General features: G+C 57.2%; 1 protein-coding gene across 1 annotated transcript in view; it reads left to right on the top strand.

Moving 5' to 3' along the window:
* COL4A2 (collagen type IV alpha 2 chain) overlaps window positions 1-14,941 on the top strand; it is a 157,857-nt gene extending 142,916 nt beyond the window's left edge. Inside the window, exons 37-48 of the mRNA XM_036893619.2 lie at window positions 1,943-2,050; window positions 2,745-2,852; window positions 3,910-3,981; window positions 5,793-5,918; window positions 7,319-7,435; window positions 7,938-8,099; window positions 8,205-8,303; window positions 8,692-8,838; window positions 8,969-9,085; window positions 10,323-10,514; window positions 11,662-11,948; window positions 13,918-14,941. Of these exons, the coding sequence (XP_036749514.2) occupies window positions 1,943-2,050; window positions 2,745-2,852; window positions 3,910-3,981; window positions 5,793-5,918; window positions 7,319-7,435; window positions 7,938-8,099; window positions 8,205-8,303; window positions 8,692-8,838; window positions 8,969-9,085; window positions 10,323-10,514; window positions 11,662-11,948; window positions 13,918-14,175 (1,793 nt within the window). The 3' untranslated portion in view covers window positions 14,176-14,941. The remainder of the gene's footprint in view (window positions 1-1,942; window positions 2,051-2,744; window positions 2,853-3,909; window positions 3,982-5,792; window positions 5,919-7,318; window positions 7,436-7,937; window positions 8,100-8,204; window positions 8,304-8,691; window positions 8,839-8,968; window positions 9,086-10,322; window positions 10,515-11,661; window positions 11,949-13,917) is intronic.
* The last annotated feature ends 698 nt before the right edge of the window (window positions 14,942-15,639 follow it).

Here is a 15,639-nt window from a genome sequence, read left to right on the forward strand (position 1 = left end):
AGGTCCTGAGAAAGGAGTGTGGCCCCTCTCTTGTGTCAGGCAGCAAGAGGCGCCTGGTTCTGTGCGCCAGGTGCCTGCGGTGGTACGGCAGCACCCCCCTTCTTGAGCACCACTGAAGTTCAAGGCCAGAATTCCTGCCTGTAGTGTTACCCCCAGGGCACGGGCCATAGAGGCCTCCTTCCGCGGGATTCAATCTTGGGACCCCACATTGCTGAAGCTGCACGGAGCCCCAGGTCCACCTAGGGTAGGCCCTCGTGGAGGGGAAGAGCGTGTCGCGGGGGTGGATGTGGAGCTGGGTCTTCACCTCGGAGACGTGCAGTAGACAGGGCCTCAGTGCGCCCGGGGCCACACAACTGCTGCCCAGGACTAGGCGGGCTCGCTGTGGATCGGTGGCCAGAGCTCCGATGGCCCCCCTCCCAGCCCCAGTGGTACCCGCGCTGGGCGGCCTCTGGCCCTCGGCTGCCCGAATCTCCCGTCCTGAATGATCACCTGGGCAGTTTGGGTCATAACTGCGGAAATGTGACACCATTTTTGCCACATGTCATTAACGATGACCTCAATTGTTCAACTAAAAATGTGTAGGGGTGAAAGGCTGCCCCCACAAGAATCAGGGTTGCACCCAGTTAACTGAGTGCCCAGGAGCGGAGCCTCCCACTGGGTCCCTCACCAGCGGCCGTATCTCAGAACCGCCGTCGCTGGCTAAGAGGTGGTTGTTCTGTCAGCCATCCTCAGGGATGTTCCAGCCTCCCTGAGGCAAGTGAGCTGTGCCCGCGCGTGGGGTCAGCCCCGGAGCCTCCCTGCAGCAGAGGGCGGGCAGTGGGGCCCTGGGTCGGATCAGCCCAGAAGGCAGTGCCAGAGCTCAGGGCTGGTCTCAGGCCGGACTCGCCAAGCTTGGTCGGGTGGAGATGATGTCGGGTCGGTGAAGATGCACCAGGCGATGGGGTTTGGAGCAGATTTCAAAACCCTCAGATAGTTGAAAGAAAATGAGCAGAACTTCTCAGGTTGTTTTCTCTGAGGCTGCATAAACATTAGCAGTATTTTTGTATAAGCAATGGCCTCTGAAATTTAAGGAGACACTAGATAAAAGTGATCATGTGGAGTTCAGGATGGTCAGAGGCTTTCAAAACCTTCCAGTGTACAGAACACACCAAAACGTTTGACCCAAAATAGTGTCGCTGATGTGAAGACAGCATTTCTGTCTGCCCCGCAACCTCCCCAGAGGCCCCCGAGGTGCTTGTTTAAAATGCAGATTCCAGGCTGCAACCCTGCTGAGGCACGTCTTGGGGGCAGGTTGCACATCCGCACATTTACAGTGCCCCCAGCTTCCCTGGCACATCCCACATTCAAGACCACTCAGGAGGAGCCCCATTTGGGGATCTGCTGCATTTAGTGGGTGCAGGGGCCACAGCACCTGTGAGCAGGGGCCATCTCATACAACATCTGAGGGTCCAATTCAGAGGCAGGGGTTTGGGACTCAGAGGTCTTGGGATGGAACCATGGGACGCACGTCCAGGGTGACGTGTCCATGAGGCTGTACTGGGAGGCCTCCACTGCGGTGTCCTCCCCTTGCGGCAGCTGGCTTCCCCCAAGCGAGCAATGCAAGAGACGTGGCAGAGAGCGGTGATGACCATACAGCCCGGGCTGGAGGTGGCATGCCACCGTTCCCACAGTGTCCTGCTGGCCCCACGTCACGTGGGGGATGCCCCAGGGCACTCTTGCCAACACGCGGGGCCATGACGTGCCATCATGGGAGCCACCGAGCAAAGGCTCAGAGGGAGGAATTAATCCTCTGAGAGCGCGTTTAGGTGGCATGCCCGTGCACAGCAGAAGCCCCCGTGGGACAGCAGCACCCTTAGCCAGCATGCCCGTGAACCCTACATGCACTACGCCCTAGTGACACGATGCCTGTGGTTTGTTCCAAGCGGCAAATCTGTCGTTACAGGTCTAAAGGGGTTCTTTGGCGAGAGAGGAACGGAGGGTGAAGTTGGCTTCCCCGGGATAACAGGCCTGACCGGAGCCCAAGGCCCACCCGGCCTCAAAGGGCAAACAGGTAAATCTCGCTGTCATACACCTTCCTCTGCGCAGTCCCTGAGCTGAGCAGGCCAAGCGCCCAGAGCTCCGAGGCCAGGGGAGGCACCAGCTCTGCCTGCCCCCAGCCTGCTGCGACCCCCTGCCCAGGACACTTGCTCTTAGCGCTGCCCGTTCACCTGGCTCAGCTCAGGACCAAACTCACGGAGAGAACCCGCAGCCCGCCTGTGGGGCCTGCCCAGGCTGACACTCGGGCCACGGCCACGTTGGGGCCCAGCATCTGTCTCTGTGACAGGACTCAGTTCTTGTTTTGGGGACCCTTCCATGTGTTTGCACGCACACAGGAGCCCAAGCTGAGGACAGAAGTCAGCAGGGATCCCGTTTCCTGCTTTTCCTGGTGCTCCCTGCTTTGCTTGGCCTTGTTCTGCCCGGGGCCCATGCACCCCGAGGGGCTCATCTCAGGGGTCTTTCTCGGGTTCTCTCCCACCTCTATCTGGACGACAGGATGAGCATAAGAAACAGATGAGCTGTCGTCTCTGGCAGGGCCAACCTAGCTGCACTGACCCCGGATGTGGGGGTCTAAGGCCACATGCACTGCTGGCTTGAAGGGGAGCCTGTTCTTCCCCACGAGGCCCTCCAGCTCCAGGCAGAGCTGAGCTGGTGGCCAGGCAAGGCTGGTGGTTCTGGAGCTCACTGAAGGATGTGTTTGCCCACAGGCTTTCCAGGACTGACGGGGCTGCAGGGGCCTCAGGGAGAGCCAGGGCAGGTCGGGGTGCCCGGCAACAAAGGGGATTTTGGCTGGCCAGGGGCTCCAGGCTTACCAGGTAAGACCATTTCCCCCTTTGCAGACTCTAAGCACGTGGGCTTGCTCAGAGTCAGCCTGCCAGGTGAGGAGAGGTACTCTTAGTAGGGCTGGCCTCTCTCCAGGCTGTTTTCTGTAAGACTGTGTAAGATGAAAGGCAGGGGTGTGCACAGTCTGCCATGCACACACCACACTGAGCACAGGGGTTGGCAGCTGTGCCAGCACCGAGAAAAAGACACTCCAGCCTGCAGAGAAGAGTTTCCTCCCCAGTGAATGAATGGAAACCTCCTGGGGGTGTGGGCCCACTTCTCACTCAGCACACAGGCCGGTTAGGCAGGATGGACAGAGGGACAGATGCATGCCAGTGTCCTTGTTTTTCTGCTGAGGGCTTCTTGGCTTCCCATTGAATGGGGCCTGGTGGCACTCTGGGCAGGATTTGGGAGATTGCTCAGCCTGGCCCGGACAGGCTGCAGTCAGGGAATGGGCCCTGGGGTCCTATAGGCCCCTGGTCTGGTAGGGTTCATACCTGGGCTCCCCACGGGTCCCAGGCAGATGGGAAGACCTGGGGTCCCCACAGGTCCTGGTCAGATGGGGGACACACCCTCAGCCTCTCTCGGGTGGCTTTTCTACCTGCAGTGAGTGGGGAGCTGGGTGGGTCACCCTGAATTCTGAACAAGTTTTCCGCGTCCATCATCACAAATGTCTGTCCTGGGGAGTCGAGAGGGAATGGAACTAATACCAGGCTGTTGGCTCTGAGAACCAACCTTGGCTCTTAGAAACCAAACCTACACCGTAACTCAAGCGTCAGAAAGGGAAACAGAACACCACTCCCCAGGTCCCTTCCAGCTGTGGTGTCTGTAGTAAGATTCTGTGACAACAAAGCGTGACCCACATGCGTCTCCTGGTCACCACGGAAGCGACTCACTGACGTGCCACAGGACGCGCCGAGCTGCCTCCTGTTTGCCGGGCTTTTGAACATGTTGGATGCGCGACCGTGTCATAGCAAGCAAAAGCCTGTCTGAGTTATTTAAGGGTCTCTGCTCTCCATGCTTGGACTAACCCTGAGTGAACCCACACAGGTTTCCCCGGCATCCGCGGCATCGGGGGACTGCACGGCTTGCCAGGCACCAAAGGCTTTCCAGGATCCCCAGGTACTAACGCCGTCCCAGCCATGGGGCCACGCCTGGGGCCGTGCCGATGGGGGGTGGCTCAGAGAGCAGGGCTGCCCCAGGAGGGCTGTGCGCTAACCCCTGAGGCCTCGGGGCCCCTGTGGCCTGGCAGACAGACAGCTGAGCTGTGGGCCTAAGATTCCACCCCCATGAGTCAGAAGTGCCGAGTGGACCATCAGGCTCTACATGGACAGAAAACAGTGCCCTGTGGCTGGGCAGCATCTTGGGAAAGTTTGGCATCCATGCCCGAGTTGTCTAAAATGCCTACTAGGCCCAGCACTGGATTTGTGATCTTCCATTCCATTGGCACGGGGAAGACGGAGGGGCCGGCCCTCCTGGGCTGTTCTCACTCTGAAGCAGGCCGTGGCTGTCTTAGTCAGCTCAGGGCTGCAATGGAACACCACGCTGGGGGCAGCGCAGATGGCAGACGGCCGTTCCTCGCGGTTCTGGAGGCTGGAGTCTGGGTCAGGGCACCAGCACGGCCAGCTTCCGGCAAGGTCCCGTCCTGGTTCCCAGACGGCTCCTCATGAGGGAGGAGAGAGCACGCTGGTGGCCCTTCTCGTAAGGACACCCATGCCACCGTGGGGCCACACCCAGGACCTCATCCACCTGCCCACCTGCTCACCTGCCGAGGGCCTCCTCCTGACACTGTCATAGCAGGGGTGCTCTCTGGGGGGACCAGCTGAGCTCACCACACGGCACCCCAGGGGTCTTTTGTTCCAAAAGGAAAAGACACTGACATCTTTCAGAAGCTATTAGAGCTGCTTTTAAAAACAATTCCAGCATATTTTTTTTCCGCCGAGGGAAATACAAAGCCCCACTGTGTCCAAAAGCCAAGGACAGACTAAGGAGTTCGTCGGTGGCCCCTCTGGGGTCTCCCAGTGCCAAGCACATGCTGACCCATTCCTCACAGGGGCACCATCGCTCTCTGCACCCCTTGTACTCTTGTCCCTTCAGGAAGCTTCCGTCCCAAAGGGCAGAAGCCCCAGGGGCTTCTCTGAAATGTTCGTTTAAATGTAGCTCCTTTAATGTTAAATCTTAATGTCCTGTCTTTTCATTTAATTTTTTCCTTTATTAATTAGGTAATAATATTTGTAGGACAATGAGAGGTGGGAATCATTTTATTAATGTGTCTCTATCTAAAAGATGACTTTTAGTGTTTACTTTCTTTTCAAAGTACAAACTCATGTTTGGTAGAGAAAAGTTCTCAAAAATACAATCAAACAAAAAAAAAATCATCCACAGTCCTATTGTCAGAATATTCTGTTTATAAACATTTTATGTAAACAGGTATTCAACTACCTACAGATAAATTTGTTTGTGTGTAATTTCATATACATTCACACAGTCGTGCTCCAATTAACATTTCAATTGGAGTTTACATGGCCAAAGTGTATCACTCTTTCCTGCCACCAAATTGCTCTAAGCACCTGACCTGCGCTGTGAGTGGGGCAGGGTTTAGTGTTTCACTCTGACCACGGCATGAGCCACCCAACCAGGAGCCACGAGGCCTCAGGTGGGCTCCCAGCTGCAGGCCCAGCTGTGTCCGTGAATCTGGACCTTCTGAAAGGCTTCATTTACATCTAGAAAGCAAAGGGGTTCAACTACAATCTCTAGTTTCCCTTCCAAGTCTCAGATTCTGGAACACTGAGGCTACGTAGCAAGCTGAAATCTCCACGCTGCCTGTTGGTTTTCTATTTTTTGAGTGTCACTGAGAAACATCACAAGTTTTTGCTTATGATGAATAATCTGTGCCAGAGATGCTGATGACCCTGCCGTCCACCCTGCCACAGGTGCAGACATCCATGGAGACCCAGGTTTCCCAGGTCCTGCTGGGGAGAGAGGTGACCCAGGAGAAGCCAACACCCTTCCAGGCCCTGTCGGAGCGCCAGGACAGAAAGGGGAGCAAGGAGTTCCAGGTGAGGCCAGACGTGGGATAGACCACCTGCGGAAGCAGAACCAGAAAGACGGAGCAGGGGCAGCCGGGGGAGGGGAGGCAAATGCTGCTCCGGAGAGAGGCTCGTGGCAGACCTCTGGGCTGGGCTTCCAACGTGAGGTTCCAACGTTATGCAACGTGCTTATTCCATCGGCTGAGTGACTGGCCAGACTCCCTGTGGTACAGATGAGCTCCTGGCCCTAGGGATCATGTCTATCCCCTTGGTGACAGGGCTGTCCCCGCAGGACCCCGACATAGTGTCTTGCCCATAACCAGCACTCAGAATGTTGGATAAATGAGTAAACGTATACATTAAACCGCTGAGCTAAGCCCCGCGTGACTGACCTGACACGCCTGGGCGCTAACCTGGGAAACGTGGTCTCAGCTGCTGAGAAAAGAGCACCTCCCCCTTCCCAGCCGCGCCCCCTCCACCGGGCTCGAGCCTCGTCTGAGATCCAGGGAGGCCGGCGTCCGGAGGGGAGTGTTCCCGTGCGGCAGTTCACTGACATGCGCCTACAGCCCCAGGGGTTCTGTCCTGAGGATTGGGGCCCCCCACACCCTGCGCACCCCTGCGTTTCGTCCATGGGGGAGGCCAGCCAGGCGTCTGCATGGACATCGATGCTGAGTAGTAGGGTCGGAATTCCCTCCCAGGCTGGAGACAGCGACCCCACAAAGGGGAGCAGTACCTGAGGCCAGAGACCCTGATCACCCAGGGGAGAGGCAGGTGACGCAAGGCTCAGACCACACGTCTGATTCTCCAGGGTCTGCCACCTCCCCTCCCCTTGCAAATGGCTGGAAACCCCAGAACTGCCTGACGCCGAGCACCAGAGAACCGAGCCAAGAACGGGCGGAGGAGGAGGCAGCCGACTGGGACCTTCCTGTGGGTCCCGAGTCACTGGCTTTCAGCTCAGGCCAGAAGCTCCCGTTTGCAGCCTCAGTTATTTCTGCAGCGGACGCTCAGCTTCAGTTCACGTTTTGCCTATGAGTCGTGCAAAACGGGCTTGTGTCGACGTGTTTTCTCAGCCTCCCTGAACTTGAGTGATTGCAGACACTCCGGTGTGATGTTAGGGGGCCAATTTAAACAGTGAGATCACCTACAAAAACCAAACACTCAAACCACACGGCATCAAGTAGACATAAAAGTATCCTCTTTTACACTCAACTGAAACGGGAGCCTCAGCTGGAACTCAAATGGGGACCTCAGTGGGAGCAGGGGCCACGTGGCCCAGAGAGCCCGCATCGCGACACATTCCTGGCCTTGGACGCCTTCCCTCACTGCCTCCTTGGGGGCTGTGCCCCTGGACAGGTGACAGCGTAGAAGGGAAACGGTAGACTTTTAAAAGGGGTGCTGACACTAAAAACAGCTTCTTTTTCCCTCCTAAGGGGAGCGAGGCCCAATCGGGAGCCCAGGACTGCAGGGATTTCCAGGCATCACCCCTCCTTCCAACATCTCTGGGTCACCTGGTGACAAAGGAGCCCCAGGGATATTCGGCCTGGAAGGTGAGCATGGCCACTTCCCTGTGCACAGACACCCCTGGGGGCGGGAGAGGCCGTGAGCCGGTTACTGGAGGGCTAGACCAGACCCACCTCCGCCCGGAGAACACTGAGCTCAGTGCAGAGCCCACGCACAGAAGGGCCTCGTCCCCGGAGCAGCCGTGCTGATGGGGACAAAGCAGGAGGTGGGGCTGGGAGTCCCTGATTAAGGGGGTAGAGCTCCGGTTTGGGAAATGAGAACGTTCTGGAAGTGGACGGTGGGGATGGCTGCACTGCAGCACGAATGTGCTTAATGCCGCTGAGCTGGGCCTCTGAACCCGGAGAATATGGCATGTTTCATGTTACATGTATTTTACCACAATAAGAAAAGTCACCCAGGGCTACCAGCCTGCCAAAGACCATCCCCCAAACAGGGCCCTCGCGCCCCACCTCCTGGGCACCCATCAGCGGCCCAGCATGGCGCCTGCTTCCTGCTCTAACCGTCTGCTTCCGTGACTGACGGCAACAGGTTACCGAGGCCCGCAGGGCCCCCCAGGGCCTGCTGCTCTGCCGGGAAGCAAAGGAGAAGAAGGGAACCCCGGAGTTCTGGGAAGCCCAGGAACCAAAGGATGGGGCGGGGACCCCGGGCCCCAGGGCCGGCCTGGCGTGTTCGGTCTCCCAGGAGAAAAAGGTGACGGATCCTCGGAGGGCTCCTCTTTCCAGGGAGGCGGGGGCCTGACCAGGTGACTGGAGTCCCCCAGACCCGCTTGTCCTCCAAGTCCTGCTTGTCTTGCAGGGCCCAGGGGTGAGCAAGGATTCATGGGAAACATAGGCGCCACCGGGAGCGTGGGCGACCGAGGCCCCAGGGGGCCCAAAGGAGACCGAGGGCTCCCAGGTAAGTGGCCGTCCACACCCCGGCAGGGCCGCAGCCTCAGGTCAGCTGCCGCCAGGAGCCGGCTGAGGGCTCATCCGCCCCTCTGGGCTGGGGACACCTCCAAGGCCACTCTTTGTCGTGGGGCCTAGACCAAAAAGCACAGAGAGGAAATCAAGACAGGACAGGCCTGCTGACGTCCCCACAGAGCCGTGGTGGGTGCCAGGCATTGTGGAAGGGCGGACACCGAGCGGCCTGTCGGACAGGTCACCACCCGCCTCATCTCTAGAGAGCAAGGCTGGTCTAGGCCACGCCACGCTTGGCTTCAGTGAGCGCAAACGTGGACCAGTGGCCAGAGCAAGACGTCCAGGGCTCTCTGCTGTGTCAACAGGCCTTTCTTTTCCCTTTCCAGGTGCCCCTGGGCCTGTGGGGTCCCCAGGCATTGCAGGAATCCCCCAGAAGTTTGCCATCCAGAGGGGGCCAATGGGCCCCCAGGGAAGGAGAGGCCCCCCGGGGGCCCAAGGAGAGCTGGGGCCCCAGGGCCCCCCAGGAGAACCAGGTAGGTGGCCAGCCACAGGGCAGCCAGGGAGAGGCTCCCTGCTCTCTTGCTGAAAAGCATCTGGTCAACACCCCTGGTGCCCAGCACTGTCACTCCTGTGGCACTCATGCCTGTTCTGGGGACTCTGCAGGTTTCCGTGGGGATCCAGGGAAGGTGGGGTCCCAGGGAAGAGGTGGAGTATCTGCTGTCCCTGGATTCCGAGGAGACCAGGGGCCTGTGGGACACCAGGGGCCGACTGGCCAGGAAGGTGAGTGATGGGCGGCGAAGGGGGCAGAGGGCAGAGTGCTTCTCCCAGGTCCTGCTGTGGGGCTGGGGAGGGAATAAAAGGGCCCTGGGCCTGCTAAGAAAGGCTGCTGCCCTTCTGCTCCACACCCCAGCTTGGCTCCAATGGTGCTTGGTGCTGGGTGTGTGCTCCTCACACCCATGCGGAGCAGGGCACCTGTACTAGCAGCACACAGGTCACTGAGCCCCCAGGGCAAGGTAGCTCCCCTCCTTCGCAAGATACCTGCTGGTGCCCCAGAGAAGGATGCAATCCACACACTGAGAAACAGGATGGTAAAGGGCTTAAAGGTCTGTGACGATGAGCCAAAAGAAGCTAATAATATTAATGGGCCATTGTAAACTCATGCATTCTTCATTTCTTAAGATTATTTGTATGTGTGCAGGATAGGACAGAGATAGAGTAATCTGTGCAAAAATCTCTCCAGATTTGTTTTAATCCACCTGTGCTCCCATGGAGCAGCGGTGTGAGCAGGTGAGCTGCAGGCCAACCACCCTGTAGGTGCGCAGACCACAAAAAACAGTGGCCGCCGTGGGTGGATCCACGGCTGGGTGGCACAGGACACGTGGGGTGCAAGTCACAAGACACCCAGACACATAGGAGCCACCCAGGCGGGGAGGCCAGGACAGCAAAGGGTGGGCATCCATGCGGAGGTGCTGAGGTTGAAGCCGTGCCGGAGTGGTGTGGGGGCGGGTCAGCAGCGTGTCGTGGAGTCAGGCTAGACAGTCCACTGCTGCAGGGGCAGGGGGAGTCCCTGGGCGGCCGTTCTGGGCAGCAGATGGGTCCCCAGGGAAGACGGCATGTGCAGTGAGCCCCTCCTCCTGAAGCTTCCAGCAAAGGGGGTCAGCGCTTGGGGCAGAGAAGCCAGGTCGTTGGGGGCCAGGCTGCCATACTCCTGGGGACCCTCCGTCTCCGAGGTGCTCTCGTCCCCCCGGCACCAGCACACCCTGAGGGAACCTTCCAGGCACTGCCTGACGCCTGCCCCTCATCCAGCACAGACACTGCCATCATCTGTTATCCCCCCCTTGCTGAGTGTGGGCGTAGGTGGCTCCTCCCGCTGCTCCTGGTCTACAGGAGGCAGAGCCACTGAGACCCAGGCTTTGGGGAAAAGGCAAGGGGGTGCTGCAAAGGCGAGCCGGCAGCCCCATGCCCTGGGCCCGCGTCTGCAGGCAGCTGAAAAGCAGCCACTGTCTCTCGGCCTTAGGGGAGCCAGGCCGCCCCGGGAGCCCCGGCATGCCTGGCATGCCCGGCCGCAGCGTCAGCATCGGCTACCTGCTGGTGAAGCACAGCCAGACGGACCAGGAGCCCATGTGCCCCGTGGGCATGAACAAGCTCTGGAGCGGATACAGCCTGCTGTATTTTGAAGGCCAGGAGAAAGCCCACAACCAGGACCTAGGTAGGTCCCGCCCGCCAAGCCCACGGCCGGCTCTGCTCCTGGTGCTGGTGGCAGCCAAGATCCAGTGGCCACAGTGAGGTTCATGAATCCTCGGAGACGAGCAAGTCTCCTGACTGAAGGCACTGAGCCTATCCAATCCCTGGGGGGTCAGGAAAGATTAAAATGGCCTTTGATGCCCCAAAGCCTCAGGTCAGGACCACAGACCTACCTGCTTTTTAACCTGGAAGGGGCTTCCTTGGGCTTGTGTGGGGCCTAGACTCTCACAGGACCTGCTCTGCCTGGAGGCCACCAGCTGCATCCCCTTCTTTTCCCTGCAAGTTCTGCAGCCGGGCTGGGGCCGTGAGGGGGTGGGAGTCACATGGAATCCCAGGAAAGCGCATTTGTGGATATGTGTGTTTATATTTATTCCAGTAAACCTGGTTGCCCAAATAACTGAAAAGCACACAGAAAACGGATCGAGTATACATTAAAGCAGGGGCAGGGGCCGGGGGCTTGTCTGTGGAGTCGCAGTGGGAACAGAGGTTGGGGAAATTTGTCCAGCTGAACCCTGATGATTTGTGCACATTCCTACTTCCATAATAAGGTCTTTTTTTTAAAGGCAGGGCAAATGCAAACAAGCATAAGAGCCTGAAATAGAACTGGGATCTGGGCCAGGAGGGCAGGCCACTGCAACTGCTGAGGGTGGGCCACGCATCTGGCTCCACACTGCGAGCAGTCGATGTGCAAAGGGGAAACCACAGCTGAACGGCTCGCTCGGGCCATGAGATAAAGTGAATCTTTGTACCCAGAAGCACACTCACTGGGGGTGGGAGCAGCCAGGGTTCCTTCTGGGGGGCCCTCATCTGGGATGCCATCAGGGGTTTCCCAGGGCTATGCTTTAGGACCTCCCAACATGGGCCCCACTGGGGTGCTGTTCCATAGGGTGCACTGCCTACTGACCCAGTATGGTCCAGAGGTGTGCTGAGGACTTCTAGAAGGGCAGGGCTAACATGCCAGTGAGGTCTGCTCCAAAAAAAAGGACCTGGAAACTCTAGCTCAGTCCCCTGGGCACGTCTGAGCCCTGCCTGGTGGCAGCGGGGGCAGGTCCCGGGCCACAGAGCCTGGAGGAGCACAGTCCGGCTGCGCTCAGCTGCGGCGCCTCCCACAGGGCTGGCGGGCTCCTGCCTGGCTCGGTTCAGCACCATGCCCTTCCTGTACTGCAACCCTGGGGACGTCTGCTACTATGCCAGCCGGAACGACAAGTCCTACTGGCTCTCCACGACCGCCCCACTACCCATGATGCCCGTGGCCGAGGACGAGATCAAGCCCTACATCAGCCGCTGCTCTGTGTGCGAGGCCCCGGCCGTCGCCATAGCGGTCCACAGCCAAGATGTCTCCATTCCCCACTGCCCAGCCGGATGGCGGAGTCTGTGGATCGGATATTCCTTCCTTATGGTACGTGACACTTGCCTGCTGACTCTCAGAGCATGGCCCAGGGTGGAAATCTAGTTCCAAGGAACAGTGTTTTCTGTAGGAATAATCACATGGGGCGTTTGCTCAGGTTGGGCCCAAGGGCACGTGGCTCGGGGGCTGAGTGAAGGTTGGGCACCTGCGGTTTGTTGACTGAGCCATGTTAGGCGTGGAACACCCCACCAGAAGGGACCCACTAATTTGCCTCCCAGCCTTTGTACGGGCTGTACAGAGGTAAACAGGCCCCTGTGACAGCATCCCTTACAATTTTCCATTGTAGGAGAGAGATAAGGCCAGTGGGGAAAGTGGATCTCCTGTGGCATTGGTGTTGGTAACTGTCACAACTCCAGCTCTATCAACTAGAGGCCCAACATGTTAAACATTTCACATGTTATATAAATAACATGTCCATTATGTGAAGTTTCCTAATATTTCAAACAACAGGGGATAAAAACCGTGATTCCAGAGAAGAAGGAAAAGATAAATAGGTGTTGGTATTTTAATATTTTTACCATTTTGCTGCCATAATTTGAAGCCACCAGGAAGCCAGATCTCTGCAGGCCTGGCCCCTTTTCTCCATTTCAAGCAGCTGACAGTGTGAGGTGACTTGTGAGGACACGCAGAGCGGCCCTCTTTCCGTTCCACTTGCCCCTCATGGAGGAAGGAGCTCTAGTGCCCCCTATTCCATAACTCCCACTGGGAAATTCGGGAATAAAAACTGAGCCTCTCTTGTGGAGGGAGAGCTTCTGCTGACCCCAGAAAGGCCAGGGGTCCCCCTTCAGTCTGCGGCCCTGCATGAGCACACCTTCTCTGCTTCACCGGCGGTGGGTGTCTCCTGCTGACCAGCTGGCTGCCCGGGGCTGTCCTTCCAGGGCAGCAGCTCCCAGCGCAGCCCGGGCCCAGGCCCCATGGGGGACCTGCTCGTGACAAGAACGCAGCCACCCTGAGTTGGAAAGGCTTCTGCATTCTGCAAGCAGAAAGCTTTCCAAAGGTTTCTTCTATCTTTGCTATTTTGCTTAAACTAATGACATGGGGTCACTGCCCCTCGATGCCACAGCATACCCTCGTTTGCACCCTGCACGGTAGCCAAGATGCTCCCGTTCCACTCTCCACGCTGCTAGCTCCAGCAAGCCAGGTGACCATCGCCTTTTCATATGAGCGCTGGATTCAGGGCGCTACTGTATGCCTTAAAAAAAGCTAAAAATGTTTACGAAGCTAAAGCAACCGGAACTTGTGAGAGCAAAGGAACCTCTGACAAACAGCCCCGCTGCCCAGCCGCCCGGCCTCGCAGCCAGCAGCTGCCGGACCACCTCCAGTGACCAGCTGCTCAATGAACAGCCCTCTGAAAAAATCTAATTACACAAGTAGTACATGTTGGTTGTGGAAAAACCAGGAAGTAGACGTTCTCTAAAGAGAAAAACTAACAAAAGCCCCTCACAGTCCCTTCCTCTTCATAAACGTAGCTGGGGAGTTGGAGAAGCCTTTCTTTGTGCTGATTTCTATCTTGCCAACCTCAGTAATGACCTACATGTTGATTTAACTTTTCCTTTTTAAAAATATTAACAATTTGATATCTTTTCTGCCAGGAAAATGCTTCAGTCATAGAGTAGATGATTGGATTGATAATATTTTTTCCCCAAAAGATAGTCAACTCTAGTCCCTGATTATAATCTGCTGTTTTGTTGCTCTAGTTTTCACTAAATATAACAAATCACAGATGGCAATTTATGTCTGTGACTCACCTGCAGCGTGCCTGGTGCCCAGGTGCGCCGTCTGCATGTCCCCGATGTATGTGGCCGACCCTGCGCTTAGAGTGTGCCCGTGGGTGGTCCATATGGACACAGACAGATGCTCACATTTGCGGCTCGGTTAGGGAAGAAAGTGCGTTCAGTACAGGGTGGCCCCGGGCTGCCCCCGGCAATGCTCACGACCCTGCTCTGTCTCCTCTGGACAGCACACGGCCGCGGGCGATGAAGGTGGCGGCCAGTCCCTGGTGTCGCCGGGCAGCTGCCTGGAGGACTTCCGTGCCACGCCTTTCATCGAGTGCAACGGGGGCCGCGGGACCTGCCACTACTACGCCAACAAGTACAGCTTCTGGCTGACCACCATCCCAGAGCAGAGCTTCCAGGGCTCGCCCTCCGCCGACACCCTCAAGGCCGGGCTCATCAGGACACACATCAGCCGTTGCCAGGTGTGCATGAAGAACCTGTGATTCTCGGCAGGCGGCTCCGCCAGGGCCACTTCGGTGCTTACCCTTAACTCATTACCTCATGCTGACCCAAAATGGATTCCGCTTTCCTCTTTAAGAAACAAGCAGGCCACCAAAGGAACTGAGTACCAGCGCTTCCACCAAACAGCCTGTGTCCGCCAGGGGTGCGGTGCCTGTGACCCTGACCCTCTCTGTAGAGATTAACCCCCGCACCCCACCAAGCACTAGGCCATTAAGCGTCAGGCCTGGCTGACCTCTAACGGCATCTATGTACCCACTGTGCTTTGAAAGGCTGCAGACCCAGGTATTTAATTCACTTAACGGGGTGGTATAGACAGCTGAGAGCGTGCATCCTGAGGGCTCCTGAACTTGCGCCCACCTTCTCACATGAATGAATGCTCTCTAAGCCAGCGAGATGACAGCATTATTTCCTCCCAAAGCCTGTTGATGTGAATTATTATCATGATCTGCTCAGGAAGGCCAGACTGTGCCTTTTATTCTCAGAGATACAGATAGAGTCACACAGCAGCTGCCAATCTCTCCCCACGTCCTAGCCGACCCTGGGGCTGGCCAGGCTCACGTAGGAGCGGAGACCTTTCAGCGGTCTGGTGTCAGCCAGGTTACCTGACGGCCAACTTAGTGTCAGAGGCGATGTTCCCGCCACCCCAGGGCGTCCCCAGAGTCACCCTCCATTCTTTGTGCTGCACTCTACTCGTAGACTATGCTATGCCCTGTAATGACCACAGAATAAAAGCTGGTGTTGAACATTTTTATACCCCAATTTCTTGACTGCCTTCATTTCTTCGAGTCCATAAGGCATGATGTTTGATGGAGTGAACCAGGCACTACATCTGGGCCAGAGAGCCAGCAACATGTACAGCTCGGCACGTGCCGCGGTTGTGCCACAGTGTGTGGGACTGTCACTCACTTCCCAGGGGATCGTGTCTGTGCTTAGGAGGCACAGTGATCACAGAAAGCGCCCAACCACCACACGTGGGAGTTAGGAGAGCGGGTACTTCACCCACATAAACCAAAGCCACTCAGTTCGTTCCAACATCACGTCCCAAATCTAACCTCAGTATTTCCGAGGAACAGTCTCTAAAACACATTTCTGGCTTCAGTTTCTCTGGAACCCGGCTGACCTTTTGGAACCTACCTCGCAGTATTTATTTTTAGTCTTTAAGATTCAATCTCATATCAAACCTTTTTTAAGAAAAATTTCCATGTAACAAAGTAAGTTTTCCAGCTGAAAATGTCACTTGAAATAGATCGACAACGGTCTTACTTGCATTCCCCCGGAAGCTAACCTCGGCAGGGACTCTGCCCAGGAATGTCACGTGAGGACGTGGTTCTGGGCCTGCAGTGGGCCTGGGCAGAGACCCAGAAGGAGCAGTCTCTCGGGTAACCTGAGGGGTCACTGCCATGGGCACTTCAGGGCTCTGTCCCACAGGAACCAAGGAGCCTCGG

This window comes from Manis pentadactyla, chromosome 17 (assembly GCF_030020395.1).
Source record: "Manis pentadactyla isolate mManPen7 chromosome 17, mManPen7.hap1, whole genome shotgun sequence".
NCBI lineage: Eukaryota > Metazoa > Chordata > Mammalia > Pholidota > Manidae > Manis > Manis pentadactyla.